This window comes from Microtus oregoni, unplaced genomic scaffold (genome assembly GCF_018167655.1).
Source record: "Microtus oregoni isolate MIOR12 unplaced genomic scaffold, Mior012 000003F_ref0000135, whole genome shotgun sequence".
NCBI lineage: Eukaryota > Metazoa > Chordata > Mammalia > Rodentia > Cricetidae > Microtus > Microtus oregoni.
The window spans coordinates 1,148,079-1,169,328 of record NW_024543062.1 but is presented as its reverse complement, the minus strand read 5'-3'; the positions used below and the strand labels follow the sequence as shown (position 1 = coordinate 1,169,328).

The following is a 21,250-nucleotide window of genomic DNA, read 5'->3' as shown; positions in this document are numbered from 1 at the left end:
TGCCTGATCTTGGAGTCCATCAATATTCTCCCGGGCTGTTTATTTAGAGTTGGTGTTTAAGTGGTTTTTGTAACTTTCAGATTATACATCTAACACATTGTCAGGTTTGTATTTATAGTTCCATTGCTACTTTAAATGGGACTGACTGACTGTGTGTGTGTGTGTGTTTGTGTGTGTAGGAGTCACATGTATGTGCACACATGCATAGAGGTCAACCTTAGGTATCATTCCTCAACACGCAGTCTACTGTGTATTTGTGAGCTAGTTTGTCTAGGCTGGCTGGCTACAGCTCCTCCCACCCTCTTAAAGTGGGTTTAGCGACCTTAACCCAGGCTCTCCTGCTTTGCATAGTTGTCTCCCAGCTCCCTAAATGGGCCCAATCTTTAAATTTCAGTTTCCAATTCCTTATTGCTTGTGTTTAGAAACAGAGCTTTGGCTTTGCAGCCCGCAATCTTCGCAGCCTCTCTTAGTCCTAGGAGCCTTCCTGGAGTCGACGTGGATTTTCCATGTAGATGGTCACATTGCCTATAGGTAGAAAAGCACCCCCCCCCCGTTGGTTTGCCTCCTCCCTTTTTCTCAGCTTCACCAGTCCGGACTTGCAGAATAAAAAAGCCACTCGGGAAGTCTTCCATCCTCTCTCGGCCCTGATCTCAGGGCAACATCTCAGGCGCTCATCTCTAGTGAGATCATAGCCGCAGGTGCGCTAGAGATGCCCTTTATCAAGTTCGTCGAGCTCTCTTAAATTCCTTCTTGACTGAGCGGTGTTTTTTATTATTATCATCATGATTAGATATTAAAATGTATCCAGTGCTTTTCCTAGCCCTATTAAGACTGGGTTTTCTTTATTAAGCTGATTTGGCGCTCTGCCATGATTGATGGTCAAATATGAGGCCACTCTTCCGTTTATGATATAAACCCCACCAGACAAGGGTACGTTATAACTGTGGTGTGTTGCTGAATTTGATCTTTCAGTGTTTTCTTATTTGCGGTCTGAACTTGGATTCATGAGGGGTAATTGTCTTTTCTTGTCTGTAATGTTATTTATTTATTTATTTGGGTGTCTGAGTAATGGTTTAAAATTGCTTCATTATTCCTCAAATGCCTGGTGGGATTCTCTGGTGAAACACCAACACACCTGCCCTTGTTCCTGTGTGGGAAGCATCCTGTTTCTCCACCTGCAGCTCCTCTAAGTCACCTTTAGCTGTCGTAGCAAATTTTCCTAGCCCAGTTGGGCATTGGCCATCCCTCCCTCACCACCCTCTTTTCCCCTCCCCTGCCTCATTCTCTCTCCTCTCCTCCCCTCCCCTCCACTTTCTTTCCCACCCCTTCCTCCCTCTTCTCTCTTTTCATCTCCCTTCCCCCTCTCCTCTTCCTTCTCCTCCCCTACTTCCCTCCCTTTGTCTCAATGAACAGCCCTGCTTTTCCTTGTATTTGACACTATGTGACCCCCAGATCTGTTCAGGTCTCTGTGGACTTTAGAGAAGCCACAATTCTATTGTTTGCCAGGCTTTCCTTTTTCTCAGTCACTCTGATATTCCCCAATACGGTCTACATCCAGGCACAGCTGGCCTTGGGACTATTTTTAATCCATGTGGTCCATGTGGTACTGAAAGGGAACTTGGGCAGTTTCCTTGTGATGTGTGGGGGAAGGACTTGGGGAGGCCATGGTCATGGGGGATGGCAGGAAGGACTTGGGGAGGCCATGGCCATGGTGATAGCAGAAAGGACTTGAGGATGCCATGTGCATGGTCATGGTTGATGGCAGGAAGGACTTGGGGAGGCCATGGTCATGGAGAATGGCAGAAAGGACTTGGGGAGGCCATGGTTATGGGGGATGGCAGTTGGAAAGAAAACACGGACCTGAAGAGTCAATTGAGAGAACTGATGGATTCTAGATTCTTCCATCTCTGCATAAAATGAGACGATGGAGAAGAGCTGTGGAGATGAAGGGGTGTATGTGGGTATGTGTATGTGTGTGTGTGTGCGTGTGTGTGTGTGTGTGTGTGTGTGTGAGAGAGAGAGAGAGAGAGAGAGAGAGAGAGAGAGAGAGAGAGAGAGAGAGTTAGTTAGTTTGAGGCAGGGTTATCTAACCCAGGCTACCATGTAGCTGAGGATGACCCTCCTGCCCTTCTTTCCCAGAGTTGAGATTACAGCCCTGTGCCACCTCATCTGGCTTACGTGGCACTAGAAGTGGCTTCATGTGTACCAGGCCATGTTCTATCCAGTGAGCAACAGCCCCAGCTCTATGCTGCCACTCGTAACAGAACCATGTCCTCACCCCGTACTTCGTAACAGGAGATGCTTATGTGTTTTCCTTTACCTGAAACCTAAGGATCCTTTTGGCTTCAGAGCCTCACTGTGCAAACAAACTCCTAAAGAACCAGGATGTCCTCTCTGCCGTGAGAAGACTAACAGTCAGGCAAGTTGGGTCATCCCTGCTTTGAGGGACACTAGCACTATTGATGTGGGAGTGTCATATCAATCTGTTGATTTCATTGGTTAAGCAATAAAGAAACTGCTTGGCCCTCATAGGTTAAAACATAGGTGGGAGGAGTAAACAGAACAGAATGCTGGGAGAAAGAAGCTGAGTCAGTGAGTCGCCATGATTCTCCCACTCCAGACAGACGCAGGTTAAGATCATTCCTGGTAAGCCAGCTCGTGGGCTACACAGATTATAAGAAATGGGCTAGTCCAGGTGCGAGAGTTAGGAGAGAAGAGGCTAGATAGAAATGGGCCAAGCAGTGTTTAAAAGAATACAGTTTCTGTGTAATTATTTCGGGTAAAGCTAGCCGGGTGGCGGGATGCAGCCTGACCCGCCACTCTTAACCATGTGGGCGGCCGGGTGCCAGGGATGTAGCCCACCGCTCTTATTCAACACACTATGTCCCTGGAAGCACTAGCCTTTCCCAGGAAGTTTTCCCATCTTTGTGACCACCATATGTATGAGCAGCCACTGTGTCAGGAATTTGTGTCCCTGTGCAAGGGGGCCCATCCACCTTCTCAGTCCACACCACTTTCTACGCATGCCCTGTCTGGGCTCCTTTGTAACTCCATCTTCCCCAGGCAGAAGTGCCATTCTTCAGGCCCATCTTCCTCCCAAGGTCTACCTTTCTTCCAAAAGTCACCCTAAAAAGCTTCTAGAACGTATCACTCAGTTTTGTTGTTGCTGTCTATCTGACAGAATGCAGCATACAGACATCTGACAGAAACAACGGGAAGGCGCTGGGGAAATGATGCTGGAGAGATGGCGCCTCAGCTTCACACCCCTGCCACCAAGCCCGACAGTCCCAGAGCCCACAGGATAGGAGACCTGACTCCCACAGGTTGTCCTCTGACCTCCACATAATCAAGGAGGTACTCACATGGCTCCTCCCAATTAAATACATGCCACTTTAAAATTTAAAAAAAAAATATTCAAAGGATGGGGCTGGAGAGATGGCTCAGAGGTTAAGAGCATCGCCTGCTCTTCCAAAGGTCCTGATTCAATTCCCAGCAACCACATGGTGGCTCACAACCATCTGTAATGAGGTCTTGTGTCCTTTTCTGGCTTTCAGGCATACATGCAGACAGAATATTGCATTGTATACATAATAAATAAATATTAAAAAAATATTCAAAGGAGGAAAGATTTATATAAGCTGAGAGGTTATGGCACAGTTGTTTCTGACTGGTAAGGCAGGGCATCATGGGGGAAGGGTATGGTGGGGAACGGCTGCTCACCTCTCAGAGGGACCACACCTATAGCAGCAGACTGCCTTTGTCCCACAACAGGGCAGGCACCCTCCCCTTGAGTTACCCCTAGTTTCCTGGAAACACATTCACAGACACAGGTGGGGTGTGCTTTCCCAATCTCCGAGGTGCTTCTTAACTTCTCAGTCCAATCAACGTGGTAGCCCAAAGCCGTATGCGCATCTGCCCTGCTCAGCAGTCCAGGAACGTCCTCCAGGGCAGGTGCCCCAGGAGGGCATCCCTGGACTCAGGAGGTGTTCTGTGAATGTAAGAAAGAAACAAGCAAAGCAGAAGATTTTTCTTTTACTTTTAAGATTTTAATATAATTACATCATTCCCCTTTCCCTTCCTCTCTCCAAACCCTGACATAGGTTCCTTGTTGCTCTCTTTCAAATGTATGCCCTCCGTTTGTAAAAACCAATTGCTATTACATACCTATATGCTTGTTCAGATTTATCCTTAAATACATAGATACACCCTGCTCGGTGTGTGTGTTACTTGTAGGTGTGTTTTGGGGCTAACCATTTGGTGTAATAACTGACACTGTCTTCCCCGGGAAACACTTTTTCTCGCAGTCTTTACATTCCTTAGTTGCCTGTAGTGCTGTGTGTATGAATGAACAGTACTACGCATAGGAGGAGTGTGGTGGTTTTGAACCTGCACACAAGCCAGTGAGCTGTGGTTTTTGTCTCCAGTCCCTACCTGAGATACTTCCCTTCATGATAAACTGTGACCTGGAAGTAAATCCTCTGAGTTTCCTGGGCAGCTGGGAGGGTGACTCATTCTGTAAAGTGCTTGCCTTAAAAAGATCTGAGTGTGACCCCCAGAACCCACTTTTAAACCATCCAGACATGGAGGCACAGTTATAATACCAGTGTGGGGAAGCAGAGAGTTAGGTCCGTGGGGCTCAATGGCCAGTTTATTCTAATCAGCAAGTTGCAGGTCTCCTTAAGTAATCCTCTCTGGGAGCCCGCATCAAAAACAAAAATAAAAACAAAACTAAAAGTAATAAAAATGGGCTGTAGCTATGGCGTAGTAGTTCATAACATTCTTCTTGCAGAAGACCCAGATTCAGTTCCCAATACCTGTAGGGCAGCTTAGAACCATCCATAAGTCCAGTTCTAGTGAATCGAGCACCCACTCTGACCTCCATGGACACCAGGCACACACATGGCACACAGATGTACATGCAGGAAAAACACCTTTACACATAAAGATAAATAAATCTCAAAAAGATAACATGGACAGGGCCAGAGGAACAACACCTGGGGCTGGCCTCTGGCCTCCACGGACGTGTGCACCTGCACACACATGTGAAGCTACATACAACCCCACATTTACACACAGAGAGAATTCTAGTCCCCTTTCTGTCACTATGATGATGTCACTGATGACGTCACACCATGACGTCACTAAAGCTCCTTAGACTAGGAGAGCATTTACATGGCTTTGCTTCCAGGTCACAGTCTGTCACAGAAGGAAGTCATTCAGGGCAGGGGCTGGGAGCGAAAACCCCAGAACACTGCTCCCTAGCTCACACTCAGCTGGCTTTCTTATGAAACCCTGGCTCACTTGTGTAAATGGCGTTGTCCACAGTGGACTGGGCCATCCGACATCAGTCACCAGTTTCCCCCAGACTAATCTTTCCTGGTTGTGTCAAGTGAGCACTAAATGCTACCTGGAAAGGGGAAGGAGAGCTTGGAACATAATAGCGAGCAGAAGGTCCTTCTAGATGAAACCTTGCCTTGACTGTGATGATTTGAGGTGGCAATCGGGGCAATTGAGGAAACAATAAAGGTTTAGTGTGTTGTTCATCTCAGATGTGTGGGAAAGGCCCGTCTGTGGGATGAAACAGTGATCTGGTACGGTTTCCCACCTCTGCCTTAAGGAAGAAACTCTCCCACAGAAAATGAGAAATGGCCCAATTCTCCTTTGTTACAGGAGTGTTAGCGTGGGGGACATTCACCTCCCTTCCCATCTGCCCTTGAGTCCTAGACTAAGGTTTCCTTTTTGTCTCTTCTCCCCATGGTGCCTTCCGCCTTTTGTGCTGCCTTCCACCTCCACGGGGAACAGTGCCTACTGCACCCCCACAGAACGTGCAGGCTGAAGCATTGAATTCCACCACCGTGCATTTCCTGTGGAACCCGCCACCCCAGCAGTTCATCAATGGCATCAACCAGGGATACAAGGTACCTGGCCTGGTTTGGGGACCTCTAGTTGGCACTCATGGGCAGTATTGATCACATCAGACATTGGGTTTTACCCTTCCTATGTCATTGAAAACCCAGGGCAGCAAATTCAGAGTAAGGAAACCTTGGTGTAGTGATGAGGTGAGCAGGCCTGCTTTTCGTCCTGCCCAGCTCCTGCACGGCTAGCTTAGCCCCGGAAATAATAACACGAAAACTGTATTCTTTTAAACACTGCCTGGTCCATCAGTTATAGCCTCTTATTGGCTAATTCTCACAACTTGATTAACCCATTTCTAATAATCTGTATAGCACCACGAGCTGGTGGCTTACCGGGAAAGATTCTAGCCTACATCTGTCTCGGGTCGAAGAATCATGGGGACTGCCTCATTGCCTTCTTCCCAGAATTCTGTTCTGTCTTCCCCGCCTACCTATGTTCTGACCTATCAGGCCAAGCAGTTTTCTTTATTAATTAACCAATGAAAGCAACACATAGAAAGAAGACCCACCTACATTACCTTGGTGGGGCCACCATCTGTCAGAAGACTGATCAGCTATCCCAGGCCAGAAATTTGAATGAACAGTTGCTAAGAGGGAACAGGAGAAAAGGCTATAGTTGGATTAATGAACTTCAGGGAAAACTGGGAGATGGCTCAGTCAGTTAAGGGCTTGCTAATCAAGCATAAAGACTTGTGGTCCCTCAGAACCCATAAAACTAAAAGATCCATGCATGGCAGAGCACACCTTTGAGCCCAGCACTGGGAAAGCAGAGGCAGGAGATCCCTGGGGCTTGTTGGCCAGCCAGCCTAGTGGAATGAGTAAGCACCAGGTTCAGTGAGAGACCTTGCCTCAAAAACTAAGATGGGGAGTTACTGAGGAAGACACTCAATGTCAGCCTCTGGCCTCTGCTTGCGTGGACACCCATAGGCACACATATACATGCACACTGGCATACATACGTGCACACACTCATCTCATGCACATACACACAGTCATCTATGGGAGATGACTGGAGTCAGCCTTATCCAACCATTTCTTCCTAGAAGGGGATTCTCCAGGCAGAATGCAGAGTCAAGGGCAGAGATATGGGAGAAGGAGGTTCCCACCCAGGGTTCATGGGGTGGGGAAGGCTCCGATCCAGCAAAGAGACCATTTTGTTCTCTGCCTTGAGGACATTTCTGTTCAAAGATGGGAGAACAGAGAACGTGGGCTGGGGTACACTGCCTGAACTGAATTAATGAACAGGCTCTGTTGCCAGGTAAGACGGACTTGGGTGCACATTCCAAAAGCATAGTTTCTTTCCTTTACATCAACTTCTCTTGGTTGGACGTGGGAGCCTGACTTCATTGTACAAACGTGGGTTCACTAACCCCTTATCAGGAGATTTAGGGAGCCCTTCAGAGAGAGGTGAGTCGCTAATGCACTCAGCTTCAAAGGGTGTCTTTTCCACTTGGTTCATTTTTCTCTTCCCTTTGGGTTCAGCTCCCTCAAACGCTTGTTTGTCTGTGATGAGGGCAGGCCCAGCTAGGCGCATTCGGTGCCTCGGCACTTCCTCGGGAGTATCTAAGGCAGATGCTTTTTTTGAAGGGAAATTGAACTGATCAGGGCAAAACTCCCTCACTCTCGACTCTTCTGCCAGGTCTGAGTGGCAAGAACACTGCACGTGTCTGGTGGCTGGTTTGTCAGTTTGATCTGCACAGATGTGTTCTGTGTCCTGCTGAACGTTGGCTTTCAGAACCAATCAGTTCTGGAGATGCATGGTGTCAAGAGACTACACATACACAGCATTGCCAAATCATGCAAGTGGCTTTTCATGGAATGTCCACATGTACACACACACACACACACACACACACACACATACACACACATGCAGCCATATATTATATTTCTTTTCTTTTTTTTTTTTTTTTGTAAAACAGTTTTGTGAGGACCAGGCTGGCCTTAAGCTCACTGTGTGGCAGAATATGACCTTAAACTTCCCATTTTCCAGTTCCTACCTCCTTAGTCCTGGGATGACAAGCATGTGCCGCCATGTTGGAGTCATGTGGCGCTGAGTTAGAACCCAGGGTCTTCTGCTTGCTAGCCAAGCTCTCTACCATCCCTAGCCCCTGTGTATGCCCTTTATTTAAAATTCTAACCTAGCTCCTAAAATCCAGCCCAGGAGACTAGTATAACATATCATTAAGATTGTTCCTATTGAATCATTTTGAGCCAGTATAGATAGACTTCTATCTGGAGAATATTTGTGTTTATCTTCTTATGCTAATTAGTTATTAATAGATGATATCATCTTTACCCCTCATTATTAAAAAGAAATCCATGCTCAGTAGTACCCTAAGGGAAGATGGAAGTTTAAGGGAGTGTCCATTACTGTAACAAGAGTTAAGCAGTCATTTATTTCATCTATACAAGCGTAAATATACATGTGTAAATATACAACAATATACGAGACACATTTTAAACTCAATTTTTCTGTGGTGGGATTATCAGAAACAATAGGATATATAGCCAGGCCTTACATACTCAGCTACTTGTGAGACTGATGCTGGAGAACCACAAGTTCAAGAGCAGCCAGGCAAACTTATTAAAACTCTGTAAAGTGGACAGGGATATAACTTGTCTAAAATACACCCCAGTGAGTATAGCTCAGTGATAGAGCCCCTGTCTAGAATCCCCCAGTGAGGGGCTGGGGGTGTTGATCTGGGTAGAGTGCTTGCCTAATATATGTAAAACTCTGGGGTTTATCCCCAAATATGAGAAAGAGAAAAATGATGTGGGATTTCTAGACTTATTGAACTGTGACTATGCTTTCTCTAAAGACATACTAATTTTACTAATTGTAACCTATACTTTGAATAGACAGTTAAGTGAAGAAATGCATTTTAAAGTGGTCCTTTCTTTTGCCCTTCCCTCCCAGCTTCTGGCATGGCCGGCAGATGCTCCTGAGACCGTCACTGTGGTCACTATTGCTCCCGACTTCCATGGAATCCACCATGGCTACATAACGAACTTGAAGAAGTTCACAGCGTACTTCACATCAGTCCTGTGTTTTACCACGCCAGGGGATGGACCTCCCAGCATGCCTCAGCTTGTGTGGACCCATGAGGACAGTGAGTATCCCTCTCCTGTGTTGAAGACTAGTCTCCCAGGGCCCATTGTCAAAGGTGGTCACGTCACTCCCTTGAATGGGTCATGGGGAAGAAGGCACAGAAGGCAACAAAATTACTTAATACATTTATATATTAGTTTGAGACTCATGGTCTCTATATGGTGTGTGTGTGTCTGTGTGTGTGTGTCTGTGTGTGTGTGTCTGTGTGTGTGTGTGTCTGTGTGTGTGTGTGTGTGTGTGTGTGAAGTCCAGTACCTTTCTCAATCACTTCACCTTATATTTTGAAACAGGTTCTCTTAATGAACCTGGAGCTACCCAATAGGCTGGGCTGGCTGAGCAGGGAGCCCTGTCTCCTCCTCAGAGCTGGGATGATAAATGTACCACAGGACACCCAGCTTTTTAAAAGTGGGTCTGGAACTCAGATCCTGGGCCTGGGGTTAAAGCCGTTACCAAGCAAGCCTGAGGACCTGACTGGGGATAACCAGACCAACCTAAGGGCTTGGTGAGCGTTGAGGCTGACTGTGGTTCCAGCCTCAGAAGGCAACCACGGGAGATAGCCAGATCAAGCAACTAGTAAGAGTAGCCACATGGGAAAGTTCTGGGTTTGATTGACAGGCCTGACTCAGTGAATAAGTTAGAAGAGCCTTAATGACTCCTAACATCAACTCTGGGTCTCTACAAGAACACGTACACAAACACACCACACACACTCACACTGTGCGCAAGTATGATATCCCCATCCATGCAAACACGCGTAGAGCCACACACATCCGTGAAATAAGAAAACCAAAACCAAACATAATAAAATAGGAAAGGAACTCGGATCCTCAGCTGAGACGTCTCCCCTGCTCCTAAAGCGCCGTTTTAAGTAGGCAGGGGCCCTATTTGTCCTGTTTAGAAGGATGTAGCGCCCTCGCGAAGGTGGCCTTGACTCTGAGGGTGCAGCTTGTCAGGGCTCAGGCCCTGGGTCACAGGCATAAGCTTCGCCAGCTGTAAGTCTTCTCCGGAGCCCAGAGAATCCGCTGGGGGAGGGTCGCAGTAAAGGGGAAAAGAATATAAATTGAAACCTAGATATTAGCAGAGTTGGAGGACAGCGCGTTCGGGCAAGAATCCAGGAAGCCGAAACACTGGGAATATAAAAGGAGCAGAAAGCTGTCTCTGCTACTACATCGATCGCAGAACAAGCCGCTTGACAAAACCCGTCAGAACGTCTTTCTGGAAGCTTGTGTGGGGGAGGGGGATGACATGGCCCTGACAGCCATCCTATTTTCCCATCTTCTTCTGGGAGAAGTGGCTTTTGTCAGTGTTTCAGCCCCTCTGTGAAGGCTCCGTGCCTCTCACCCCCATGAGGGCGGCTTCTGAGGCTGCACCTGTTTTAAAATTCATTAGCTGTGGTCCGGGCTTTGTCATGGTCCCAGGAGGGAGCCAAGTACTGGCTGCTGCTTTTGTGGCAAGGCTGATCGGAGCCTGGGACTGTCCCCTCCTGCAGGCCAAGTAAGACCCTGACTTCACCCTGGAACCCTCAGTGAGACTGTTCCCAGCAGGTTTGCAAGGGAACCCACGGGAAGGTACCTTCCTCGGCTAGCGCAGGTCCTCTACTAAAAGGACTGTGGGAAGTGGGTTGACTTCTCCAGACATCTCTTCCTCTTAGGTAGGACGCGATGGTGCAGGCCTTTTGCTGGCACTTTCTCTTGCTCCTGAAAAAATCCTCTGGGAGAGAAGTATTCAGAAACTAGACCTGTAGGTCAGGTGAACAGGCATGACCCCTGGCCCTAGGCTCCATTTCTGGCTTCCAAAACGTCAATGGGTGCAATAAAAGCCAGACTCCTGGCTCCTATCACTGGAAGATTCTATTCAAATACTCTTGCAAAGCCAAGCCCCTCTCCAGAGGATTCTAGGCAGGGGCTCTACCACTGAGCCACACCCCAGCCCCTCCCTGGGTGTTTCTAGGCAGGTGCTCTACCACTGAGCCACACCCCAGCCCCTCACTGGGGGATTCTAGGCAGGTGCTCTACCACTGAGCCACACCCCAGCCTCTCACTGGAAGATTCTAGGCAGGTTATTCTTTATTCTACTATGAAACCACACCTCCATTCCCTTAATGGAATATTCTGGCAAGCAACTGATTTCCAGGTCCACCCAGGCAAATTATTCTACTAGGTTGGATTAGGGAGAAAGACAGAAGCTATGCCTAAGTTTCCTGTATCCACTCTCTCCACCTCTGTCTGTGTGACTGCATGGAGCTGGCAAAGTAACATACTCAAGACCAGGAGCACAGCTCAGCATCCGGCCCCTAGTCCAGGCTGCATGCCTCCAGGTGTTTGTTCCACACAGGCTTCTGCTGGCCAGCTCACTCCTTCCCTTCTGGAGACAAAGCTGACCACATGGGTTCGATCAAAGAACGGCAGGCTCGGTGTTAACAGGTATCTTTGTTTTTAATTGGTAGAACCGGGAGCTGTGGGGCACCTGAGCTTCACAGAGATTCTGGACACCTCTCTCAAGGTCAGCTGGCAGGAGCCCCTGGAGAGAAACGGCATCATTATGGGTAAGCAGTCTTTTCGTCTGGAAAGGAAATCAGCAAGTGTGCCCTAACAAGAGGGGGTGGCCCCCATGTCAAACAAAGCTACTGAGAGTGGGCCCAGGCCTCCTGGGAGTAACTGATGGGTCTTTCTGGATGTAGGGTGGCCACGACCCTGAGGCAGGGGATGGGGAGTTGGGGTGGGGTTGTGAGTAGGAGGTGTGGTTTATCTCCTTGTGAAGACCACAGATTCAGAGCTGGGAGTTAATCCTTGCTTCGGATGCTGCAGAAGTCTCTTTGGACAACCAGAATCAGGTTTGGGGTTTTTTGGTACCTTTCCTCACGTATTTAGCTCAGTTCTCATAGCAGTGTAGAATTGTATTGATATTCTGGCCATGTTACAGGCAAGGAAGCCTGAGGCCCGGGAGAACAGCAGGAGGCACACCTACTGTGTGCAGATCAGTGTCTAATGTCCTCCGGGTAGGGCAGTGGCTATAGCACTGGCATCTCTGCCCTCCACCTTCTGTCACCAGTTGCAAGGCCAGGACAAAGCCCCAATCGATCTCCTGGCTCCAAATCCCAGATCCTGCCCTGACCCTGCCACATCTTGAGAACTTAAGGTCATGGAAGTGCTGTGGGGATGAAGAGTCTTGGGCTCAAAGGGGTCCAAGGCCCCCTGGATCTGCATGAGTCACACTCAGGATAAACTGCATGGCTGGCCCTTCACAGTAAACCCCTTGACGGCAGGGACCTTGGGGAGCAGCTCACCTTCACAAGACTCTTAATGTTTGACCCGTTCCTTTGTGTGGCACCATGGCTTGAAGCTAGGCAGTGAGTAATTCCCTGAGTCCCCAAAAGCTGATGAAGGAAATTCGTGTTCTTCCACTGAGCTATGTCTGAGAAGTGCAGACATGCCGTGGTGAGCTAAGATAGGCGAGGCGTCCTGTGACTGCCATCAGGCTGTGCTGTGCCCCTCCCCTGTCAATGTCCTGGATGGGAGTAGCAGCCTCTCTGAACACGCCCCGATGCCAGGCTCCTCAGCACTGCAACATGCTACCTCCAGTACTCTGTGACTACTCATGTCCTCTACCCCAGCTGGGCAGCAGGGACTGGGGGTGAGGGTCCCCATGATCACCCGGCTCAGAAGTGGCCTCTGGTAGCCACTTGCCCATCTCTGTCTCATCCCATGCTGGGAGTAAGGTACAAACTGTACTCCTGTTCTCCCTGGAAGTTCCCCCCCACATACACACCCTCAGCCCTCATCGAGTTTCCCAAAGCCCAAGGCCAAAGAAATACCCAGCCGTGCTGTGCGTTAAGTCCAAATGGCTTCAGTCTGTGTGCACTGAAAATGTAAAAACAACACATTTAATAATAACACATATGTGGCTGGGGAGAGATGACTCAGTCGGTCAGGACATGAGTTCGGTTCCCAGAACCTGTGTCGGAAAGTCAGGTGTGGTAATATGTGTACTTGTAACCTCAGTGTTGGGGCGACAGACAGGTGGATCCCCGGGGCTTTCTGGCCAGGTAGCCTGGTGCAGTTGCCTAGATGAAGGCTATCACGAGAGCTTTCTCCATGTAATGCTCTCGGTTGTCTGCTGGCCGCCGCATGCGTACAGATGTATGCACATCTGCATACGTTAACATATACAAAGATGAAGAAAAGCATGTGTGCGGTGTGCTCTGGCCACCTCCTGGGTAGCACCCAGCTGCTCAGTCCATGGATTCCCTTTGGATTCAGCCCCTCTCTTCCTCCCCTAAGCGTTTGTTCAGTTTGTTCATGTTGCCTGTCTTTTTGTAGTCCCGGCCCTGCCCAGATCTCCACTGTGCTTAGATAAGATGTATCCAAACTGGCTCCTGAGGTGGGGGTAGGGCAAGGAATATCCCAGACTGTCTCTGGAGCAGGGCCACTGCCCCTGAGAGCTCTCAGCAGTGACCCTGGCAAGCAGCTCAGAGACTATTCAGGATGGGCTATCCTGTGATGAGCTGTGTCCCCAGAGCCCCTCACCATGGTTCTTGGAACCTTAGAGCTAGCCCCGCTCAGAGCCTAACTGCTGAGTAGCATGCAGACAACTGTCCACCTGACTCTGCCTGGACTGGACAGTGTCCAATCTGCAGGACCAGAGCTGACTGCTGCGGGGGTGAGGTATCAAAGCCCAGGCCTCTTGTGGATGGCTTCCCAGTACAAGACAGCATAGACAGCATGTAAATAAGACTGTTTCCCCAAGCTTGGGACAGAAGGAAACCAACCTGGAGGGGACAGACAAGGACTGGGACCAGGAAGGCAGCAGAGACCTGATGTAGGTTAGTATATCTTTATGTCACACAGAAGGCAGAAACAAATGGTAACAGAGAGATGATGGCACATCTGTTTAATAGGAGCTCTGAGTGTGCGTAAGTGAGTGTGTACACGTGAGAACATGTTTGCCTGTGTGCAGGTGAATGCGCACATTGTATGTAGAGGTCAGACGACTCCTCGGTTGTCTTTCCTCAGGCACAATCCACTTTGTTTTTTAAAACAGGGTCTCTCGTTGGCCTGGAACTCAGCAAGCAGGCTGAGTGATAGGATTACAGAGAGATAGCACACCTTTTACAAGGAACTGGGGGACTCAACTCAGATCCTCATGTGTGCATAGCAAGCACTTCCTCTCCAAGCTGTGTCTGCAGTCCCCAGAAGGAAGCCATTCTAGCTCTGATCTGGGGGCCGGATCCGAACCTTGCTCATCGTTAATTCTGGAGGTGGGGCTGCAGAGTGAGAGGGGCAGGCGGTCTCACCTGTCCAATGGCCTCCAGGCATGTGCTGTGTTCTAGAAACTGTCCAAGACTCTTTGATAGGCATCCTAACCTGGAAGGGTCTCCCCCATCCCAGATCCACACCCCCACACCTCTCCTGAGCTCCACCCTCCTTCCAAACTGCCCATGCTTTTCATTCTTGTTTTATGGCTTGAGGGGAGACCAGTGGGGCTGAGCCAACATTCCACGGCTGAAAGCTGGCTGCCAGGACCGCCAATTTATGATCATCTGCTCTCGCCAGCTAATGGGGCCTAATGAACTCATTTTCATACTTTATTTAAACAAATACCTGTAGTCACCAGCGAGCGGCTTGTGTTTATGATGGAGCTTGACCCTCCAAGCTTGGATGTTTCCCAGTTGGATTCTGCTGGCCTGCTTCCACTGTGGCCTCTACTGAGCGAGGAGGCCGCCCCACCACGAGCAGAGCTTCAGACAGACTCTGCCCTTCACGTCAGGACCAAAGTTGTCCACTCCTGGCTGCATGGCCCATGCTTTTTCTCTCTCCTGCCCACACTGTGAAAATGTGTTTGTAGAGGCTGAGTCTGATGCCTGCCACTCTGAGAAGCACTATAGAGGGGAAACGTTCATGGATAGATGCCATCCAGCCCCTGTCCCACTGTGACCCCTCTCCCTCACATCAGTATTCCTCACTCAGCATTCCACACCCTGCCTAATGGTAGGCACCACCCCTAAAAAAACCCATGAATCTTCCCCAGGACAAGCTAGAAGCCCCCAAAAGGTCAACATTGTGCTGGAGAAGGTTCAGTCAGTAAAGCATATGTATGTGAATCTGATTCCCAAGAGCCCACACAAAAAGCACACAGACTACACTTGTGTTCCCAAGCACCGAGAACATGAGGACAGGCGAATCTTACAGATTGATGAACTCTGGGTTCAGCAAGATGCACCATCTCTCAAAACTTATGGTGGAAAGGGATTGAAAACATTGACCTCTGGCCTACACACACACACACACACACACACACACACACACACACACACATGCAAATACACCTGGCCTTCATGAGCCTAGGTCAGGGGATGTTAGCATACACCCCGTCCTTCAGAGACATCACACGTCTATCCCACTGCTGAAGGCAACTGCAGGAGGCACATACATCTAAAAGTTTGGTCCTGGGCAATGTGACCTTTATGGCGGGCTGTCTGTCAGAGATGATGTTTTATCAGCCTGGCCCTTGGTGACCACCCCCATTCCACGTCTCCATTTTATTTTGTGGCCAGAATGAGAAGGAAGCTTCAAGCAAGGGCGGCTGCACACCTGCCTGAGTAAATTGCCCATTGTGCTCTTGTTGTAAATTGCGGTATCTCGCCCTCTTCCCCAGTAAACCCTGATTTATGAGGGCCGGGATGCAGACAGACAGTCTGTGATTGGATGCACTACTCTCTTGTAGAGAATTTACTCCAGATCAACAGAAAATTATTTCTGAAGCTCCCATGGTCGTTAGTCTCAGTTAGCAGAGCCATCCCCAGCAGGTAAGAAGCAGAGCTGGAGGTGGCTGGGAGTGCTGGCTCTCGGCAAAGTCTCGCTCTGCTCTCTCTTGTGCAAGCTGAAGTTAGATGAAGCACTTGCTGGCCGGAGCTGCCGGCATCCACCACCCACATCTCCAAGGTTGTGTATAATAGAGGGGAGACATCTTTACACACCAGATTCCCTGTTCTCTGTCCTGTGGCAATATCCCATTATACTGCTCATTGGAAGTTACTAGCCAGGGCTTTCTCTGTGCTGGCACTAATCTTATTTATGCTTTCCAGAGCCGGGGGGGGGGGGGGACATACACATGTATGCTGTTGTGGGCACAAATGAAGACCAGTAGTCAACCTCCAATGTTGATCCCCAAACACTATCCACCTTGGTTTTTGAGACTTGACCTGGTCTTCACAAATTAGGCTAAGCTGGCAGGCTGTTGTACCCAAGGGATCTGCCTGGCTCCATCTCCCCAGGATTGGCATTACAAGCATATGCCACCACATCTGGCTTTTTAAATGTGGGTTCCGGGGATCAAACTCTTGCAGGCACTTTATCCACTGAGCCGCCACCTCCCCAGCCCCAGAGCAAGCTCTTCAGTTGTCCATTTGATGTCCATTTGTGTCGGTAATGAGTCGAGCAGACAGTGCGATCCATTTGGACTCGAGCAGACACCAGCGGCGTTGTGCTTACTGGAGACACTAAAAATTGCTGTGTTCTGGCTCCAGGTTGACGTGATGAACAAGACGCTGTGTTTGGTAAATTTTTGCTAAAGAGCAGCTTTTAAACAAATAGAACCTCCTGGAAGACAAAGTGGCAGCATTCAACACAGCCAAGTCCCCTTCCCAGGTCTTCGGAGAGGCCAGGAATCTCACACTGTTTAAAGATTTATCAGGAAAAAAATCCACCGGAGCCAGGGTTGTTGTTGGAATCTGTCCAGACCACAGGCAGAGTAGACGGCCCTGAAGCAGGGCTGTTGATTTCTAGCAAGTTCCTGGGACCCCCTGTTTATTTCTTTCTTAGTAAAGTGAAGATAAACAATATCTCGGTGTCAAGTGTGTGTCCTGTGGATTGCATGATGTAGCCCAGGTGACATGCTTGGGACACCGCTTGAAACAGGCCCTCCCTCTGGAATTCACTAGCCCAGCAGCAGTGTGGGTCCTCACCTCAGTGGCACAGAGCCCTGACTCTCCCTGCTCCATGCAGGATAACATGGCCTCTCAGGCCCTCGTCTCCAGCTCCAGGCTCCTCACAGCACTGGCGTTGGATGCCCTAATGCTCACCTCCCTTGGAGGTCTATGTGTTGAGCCATCGCATAGAGAAAAAGCCCAGCAAGATGGCACACAACTTTAATTCTAGAAGGCAGAGCAAAGTGAATCTGTGAGTTCAAGGCCAGGCTGGGATGCTTACTGGGACCTGTCTCCAAACAAACAAACAAGTAAGTAAGTAAATAAATAATAATAAAAAAAAAAGTCAAAAACAAGAAAAAGTAGTCTCCTTACTGCAAATTAGTTGCAACCTAAGAGCTACACCTTGTTCGATGCTGTATTGGTTACTTTTCTTCTTGCTGGGACCAAATACCTGACAAACAAATCTAGCTTACAGTTGAAGGGATGCAGCCTGAAGCAGCAGGTCACATGACATCCACGGTCAGGAAGCTGAGCCAGATGGATGCTGGGGCTCAGCTTCTTTTCTCCCTTTTTCATTCCATCTGAGAGCCCAGCCCATGAGAGAGTCCACCTGTGTTTAGGATGGGTCTCCCCACCGCAGTTAACACAGTCTAGAAAATCCCTCACAGACACACCAGAGACTCGTCTCCTGGAAGAGTTCAGTCTATCAAATCTACAGTCAAGATCAGCCATCACAGATGCTGAAAGTGGCATAGTTTGTTTGTTTTTTTTTTTTCAAAATTTCAAATTAACCACAAAGAAAGCGCTAATGAGGGTACTCTGTCAGAGTTTTTTGGTTTGGTTTGTTTTTTGTTTTGGGTTGTTTGTTTTTTGGGGTTTTTTTTGTTTTTTTTGTTTTGTTTTTTGCTATTACAAAAAACTTTATCCCATTTATTCATTTTTAAATTTTTTATTAAATTTATTTATTTTACATACCAACTACAGTTTCCACCCGCTCCTCTCCTCCCATTTCCTCTCCCCACCTCCTTTGTACTCCCCCACATTCACGCCTCAGAAAGGGTAATACCTCCCATGAGAGTCAACAAAGCATGGCATATCAAATTAAGGCAGGACTAAGCTTCCTGCCCCCCACCCCTGCCAACATCAAGGCTGAGCAAGGTATCCCACCTTAGGGGAATGGGCTCCAGAAGCTAGCTAATGTGCCAGGGACAGATCCTAGTCCCACTGCCAGGGGTCCCACAGACAGACCAAGCCACACAACTGTCACCCACATGCAGAGGGCCTAGGTCAGTCCCATGCAGGCTCCCTGACTGTCAGTATAAAGTCCATGAGCTCCCACAAACAAGCTCAGGTCAGCTGTCTCCGTGGGTTTCCCTGTCAGGATGGTGACCTCCTTTGCTCCTCCCTCTCTTCAACTGGACCCCCAGAGCTCAGCCCAGAGCACGGCTGTGGATCTCTGCATCTGCTTCCATCAATTACTGGATGAAGGTTCTGTGGTGACAATTAGGGCAGTCTCCAATCTGACTACAGGAGAAGGCCAGTTCGGGCAGAGGGTACTCAGATCTTAGCACCCAGCTGTGGAAGTTGAAGCAGAATGCTCAGATCTTACACCAATCTGTGGAACCTGAGCAGAGTACTCAGATCCTAGCCCCAGTCCATGGAAACTCTGCAATATGGGCAGTAGGTGAAGAAAGAGAACCTAAGACTTGGCGTTGGGCAAGACTGGAGGGGAGGTGGCAGCCAGAGACAGCATGGGAACAGCTCTTGCTAGTACCATGGGGGAAAGGGAGCAGGGACTAGGGCCTGAGACCCTGGTAGACTACACAGAGTAGTGAGGTTTGATGTTCCTTGTCCCTAAGGCAGAGACCTGCTCCATCCCTGGCCATTGGAATTCAGGCACTCAGGCGACCTCAAGGCCCCCATGGCCCCAGCATCTACCCATAGCTCCAACATCCCCCCCATAGCCCCAGAATCCCCCCCCCCATGGCCCCAGTATCCCTCTATGGTCCCAGCATCTCTCCATGGTTCCAGCATCTCTCCATGGCCCCAGCATCCCCCCTTGGTCCCAGCACACACCCCTCTTCTGAGGCCCCAGCAACCCTCTATGCCCCCAGCATCCTTCCATGGCCCTAGCATCTCCCCCCATGACCCCAGCATCCCTCCATGGCCCCAGCATCCTTCCATGGCCCCAACATCTCCTCCCTCCCCATGGCCCCAGCATCCGCCCATGGCTCCAGCATCCCTCCGTGGCCGCAGCATCCCTCCGTGGCTGCAGCATGCCTCCAGTGGTCTTTTTTGCCTTGCTGTTCCAGCTACACCTCCCCCAACATCTGAGTCTCCCTGAAGGTACCTGGTAGTTACCACACTGTCTGATGACTGTGGGGACAGTGAGCAGGGGGTGAATTCTGACATTAAATTTTTTTTCAAAATATTAAAGTCCCGAGGCGCCATCCTCTAAGTTTCTGTTCACCCGCAAGAGCAGTTTCTAACTTTATTTATGGCTTTCATCTGAGTGAAGGGGAGCTAAGATGCGTCTTAGAGCTTCCATATCCCCGAGCTTATTGACTGAGAAGAGGGAAGGGCTGGCATCCTCAGCAGTTTTCCTTCGCCCGAGGACCCCAGGAGCTCTCTCCATCACTGTCCCCTCTTTACCAGACACTTTAAGCGCCCTCTAATCCCATCAGCTCCCCTCAAAAGGGGTTGACTCAGGCGCTAGTTGTTTTTTTTTTTCTCTAAACCCCAAGTCACGATGGAATCTGAGGCTGAATAAATTGTGATCACGAGGCCCCGCCAGACTGAGACGAGAATCGGGAGGAAAATTAAATTTTTTTTTCCTAGAAAACCGCATCTTCAGTAAGGAGCGGGGCAAAGCTCAGAGGCAAAGCAAAACTGAGAAAACAGGGACAGGTAAAAGGAAATATTTCCCTTTGAAAGCCGGAAGAATGGCCTATCAATCACCACACACACAAGCACGCTCGCATGCATGCACACAAACACACAGACACACGTGTTTCCGCACATGAGATGGGACCCTAGAGCGAGCCACCCACTCAGGGTTCTGGGTAATGAAAACAGCAGTTAATGAAGATGGGAACCATGCTGTAATGTCTCCCGATTGGACAAGAATGAGCTAAGCACAGCACGGCAGCTGGAGGGGCGGATAGGTCACCTCTTGTTCGTGCACCAGGCTCCTGAGGTTCCAGAACCCCATTCTCAAGAAGCACTGGCTTCCCACCTGTCTGGTGGAGGTCCTGCCTCAGTTCTTCCCTTGTCTCTGCAGGCTATCAGATCTCCTGGGAAGTGTATGGGAAGAATGACTCTCGGCTCACACACACCCTCAACAGCACAACCCACGAGTACAAGATCCGTGGACTGTCATCTCTCACCACATACACCATCGACGTGGCTGCCGTGACCGCCGCAGGTGTGGGCCTGACCACATCGTCCACCATTTCTTCCGGAGTACCCCCAGGTCAGCAGGGTACAGCATGCATACTTTGTCTGTGTTTGTCATCTCTGACCCTCCAGTAGGGTGGCATTTCCATGCAGAATTCTCCAAGTGCCTGAAGAGCTAAGGGCGGGGCTTAGCCTCCTACGGAGACGGAGACACGCGGAAGGCAAAGGATACTGAACCACCCTCGGCTTAGCCTTCCACTGTATCTGACCTTGTGCCTCTTTCCAGAGTGTGAAAGCCAGCAGAAGAGACTTGAAAGGAAGGAGAGAGATGGTCTCCATGGGGCAAAAATGTGGTGTCCCCAGCCCAAGGTTTCCACCCTGCAGGTCCACAGCCAGTGACCACGTGGACAGTAGATGCCTTTGAGAAAGAGAAATAAGAAATACATTTGAAATTAAGTGTGGGAGGGGCTGGTGCTGCAGCTCAGCTACTGCACACAAGGTTTGGTTTCTGCACAAGCAAACCACGTATGGTGGTGCACGCTTAGAATGCAAGGGTTGCCCAAGGAAAGGCGTGTGCATCCAGAGGGTAAGACAGTCCTCGGCTACACAGTAAGTTGTCAGGTGAGGCTCCTGAGTTTGCTCTGGATGAGTCCCATATGCATGGAAGACCACCACACTAAGGCATTGCTTTACGTCTCCAGCCTGCAGAAAGAGGCCTTTGAAAACATTTTGTATTTATTTATTTATTTATTTATTTATTTATTTACTGTGTGTAGACCCTTGTGCACACATGCACGTGATGGCCAGAGGCCAACATCTTGTGCCTTCCTCAATCCATTTTCATCTTATTTTGAGACAGGGGCACTCACTGAACCTGGAGCCCACTGATTGGCTAGGGTG

The 21,250-nt window shown here is 49.3% G+C and overlaps 1 protein-coding gene across 1 annotated transcript in view; it reads left to right on the top strand.

Annotated features, from left to right (window-relative positions):
• The window catches only part of LOC121446547 (protein sidekick-1), a 958,674-nt gene that overhangs the window by 781,453 nt on the left and 155,971 nt on the right, over positions 1-21,250 (top strand). The window contains exons 18-21 of the mRNA XM_041649217.1: positions 5,803-5,918; positions 8,836-9,028; positions 11,474-11,572; positions 20,235-20,426. Of these exons, the coding sequence (XP_041505151.1) occupies positions 5,803-5,918; positions 8,836-9,028; positions 11,474-11,572; positions 20,235-20,426 (600 nt within the window). The remainder of the gene's footprint in view (positions 1-5,802; positions 5,919-8,835; positions 9,029-11,473; positions 11,573-20,234; positions 20,427-21,250) is intronic.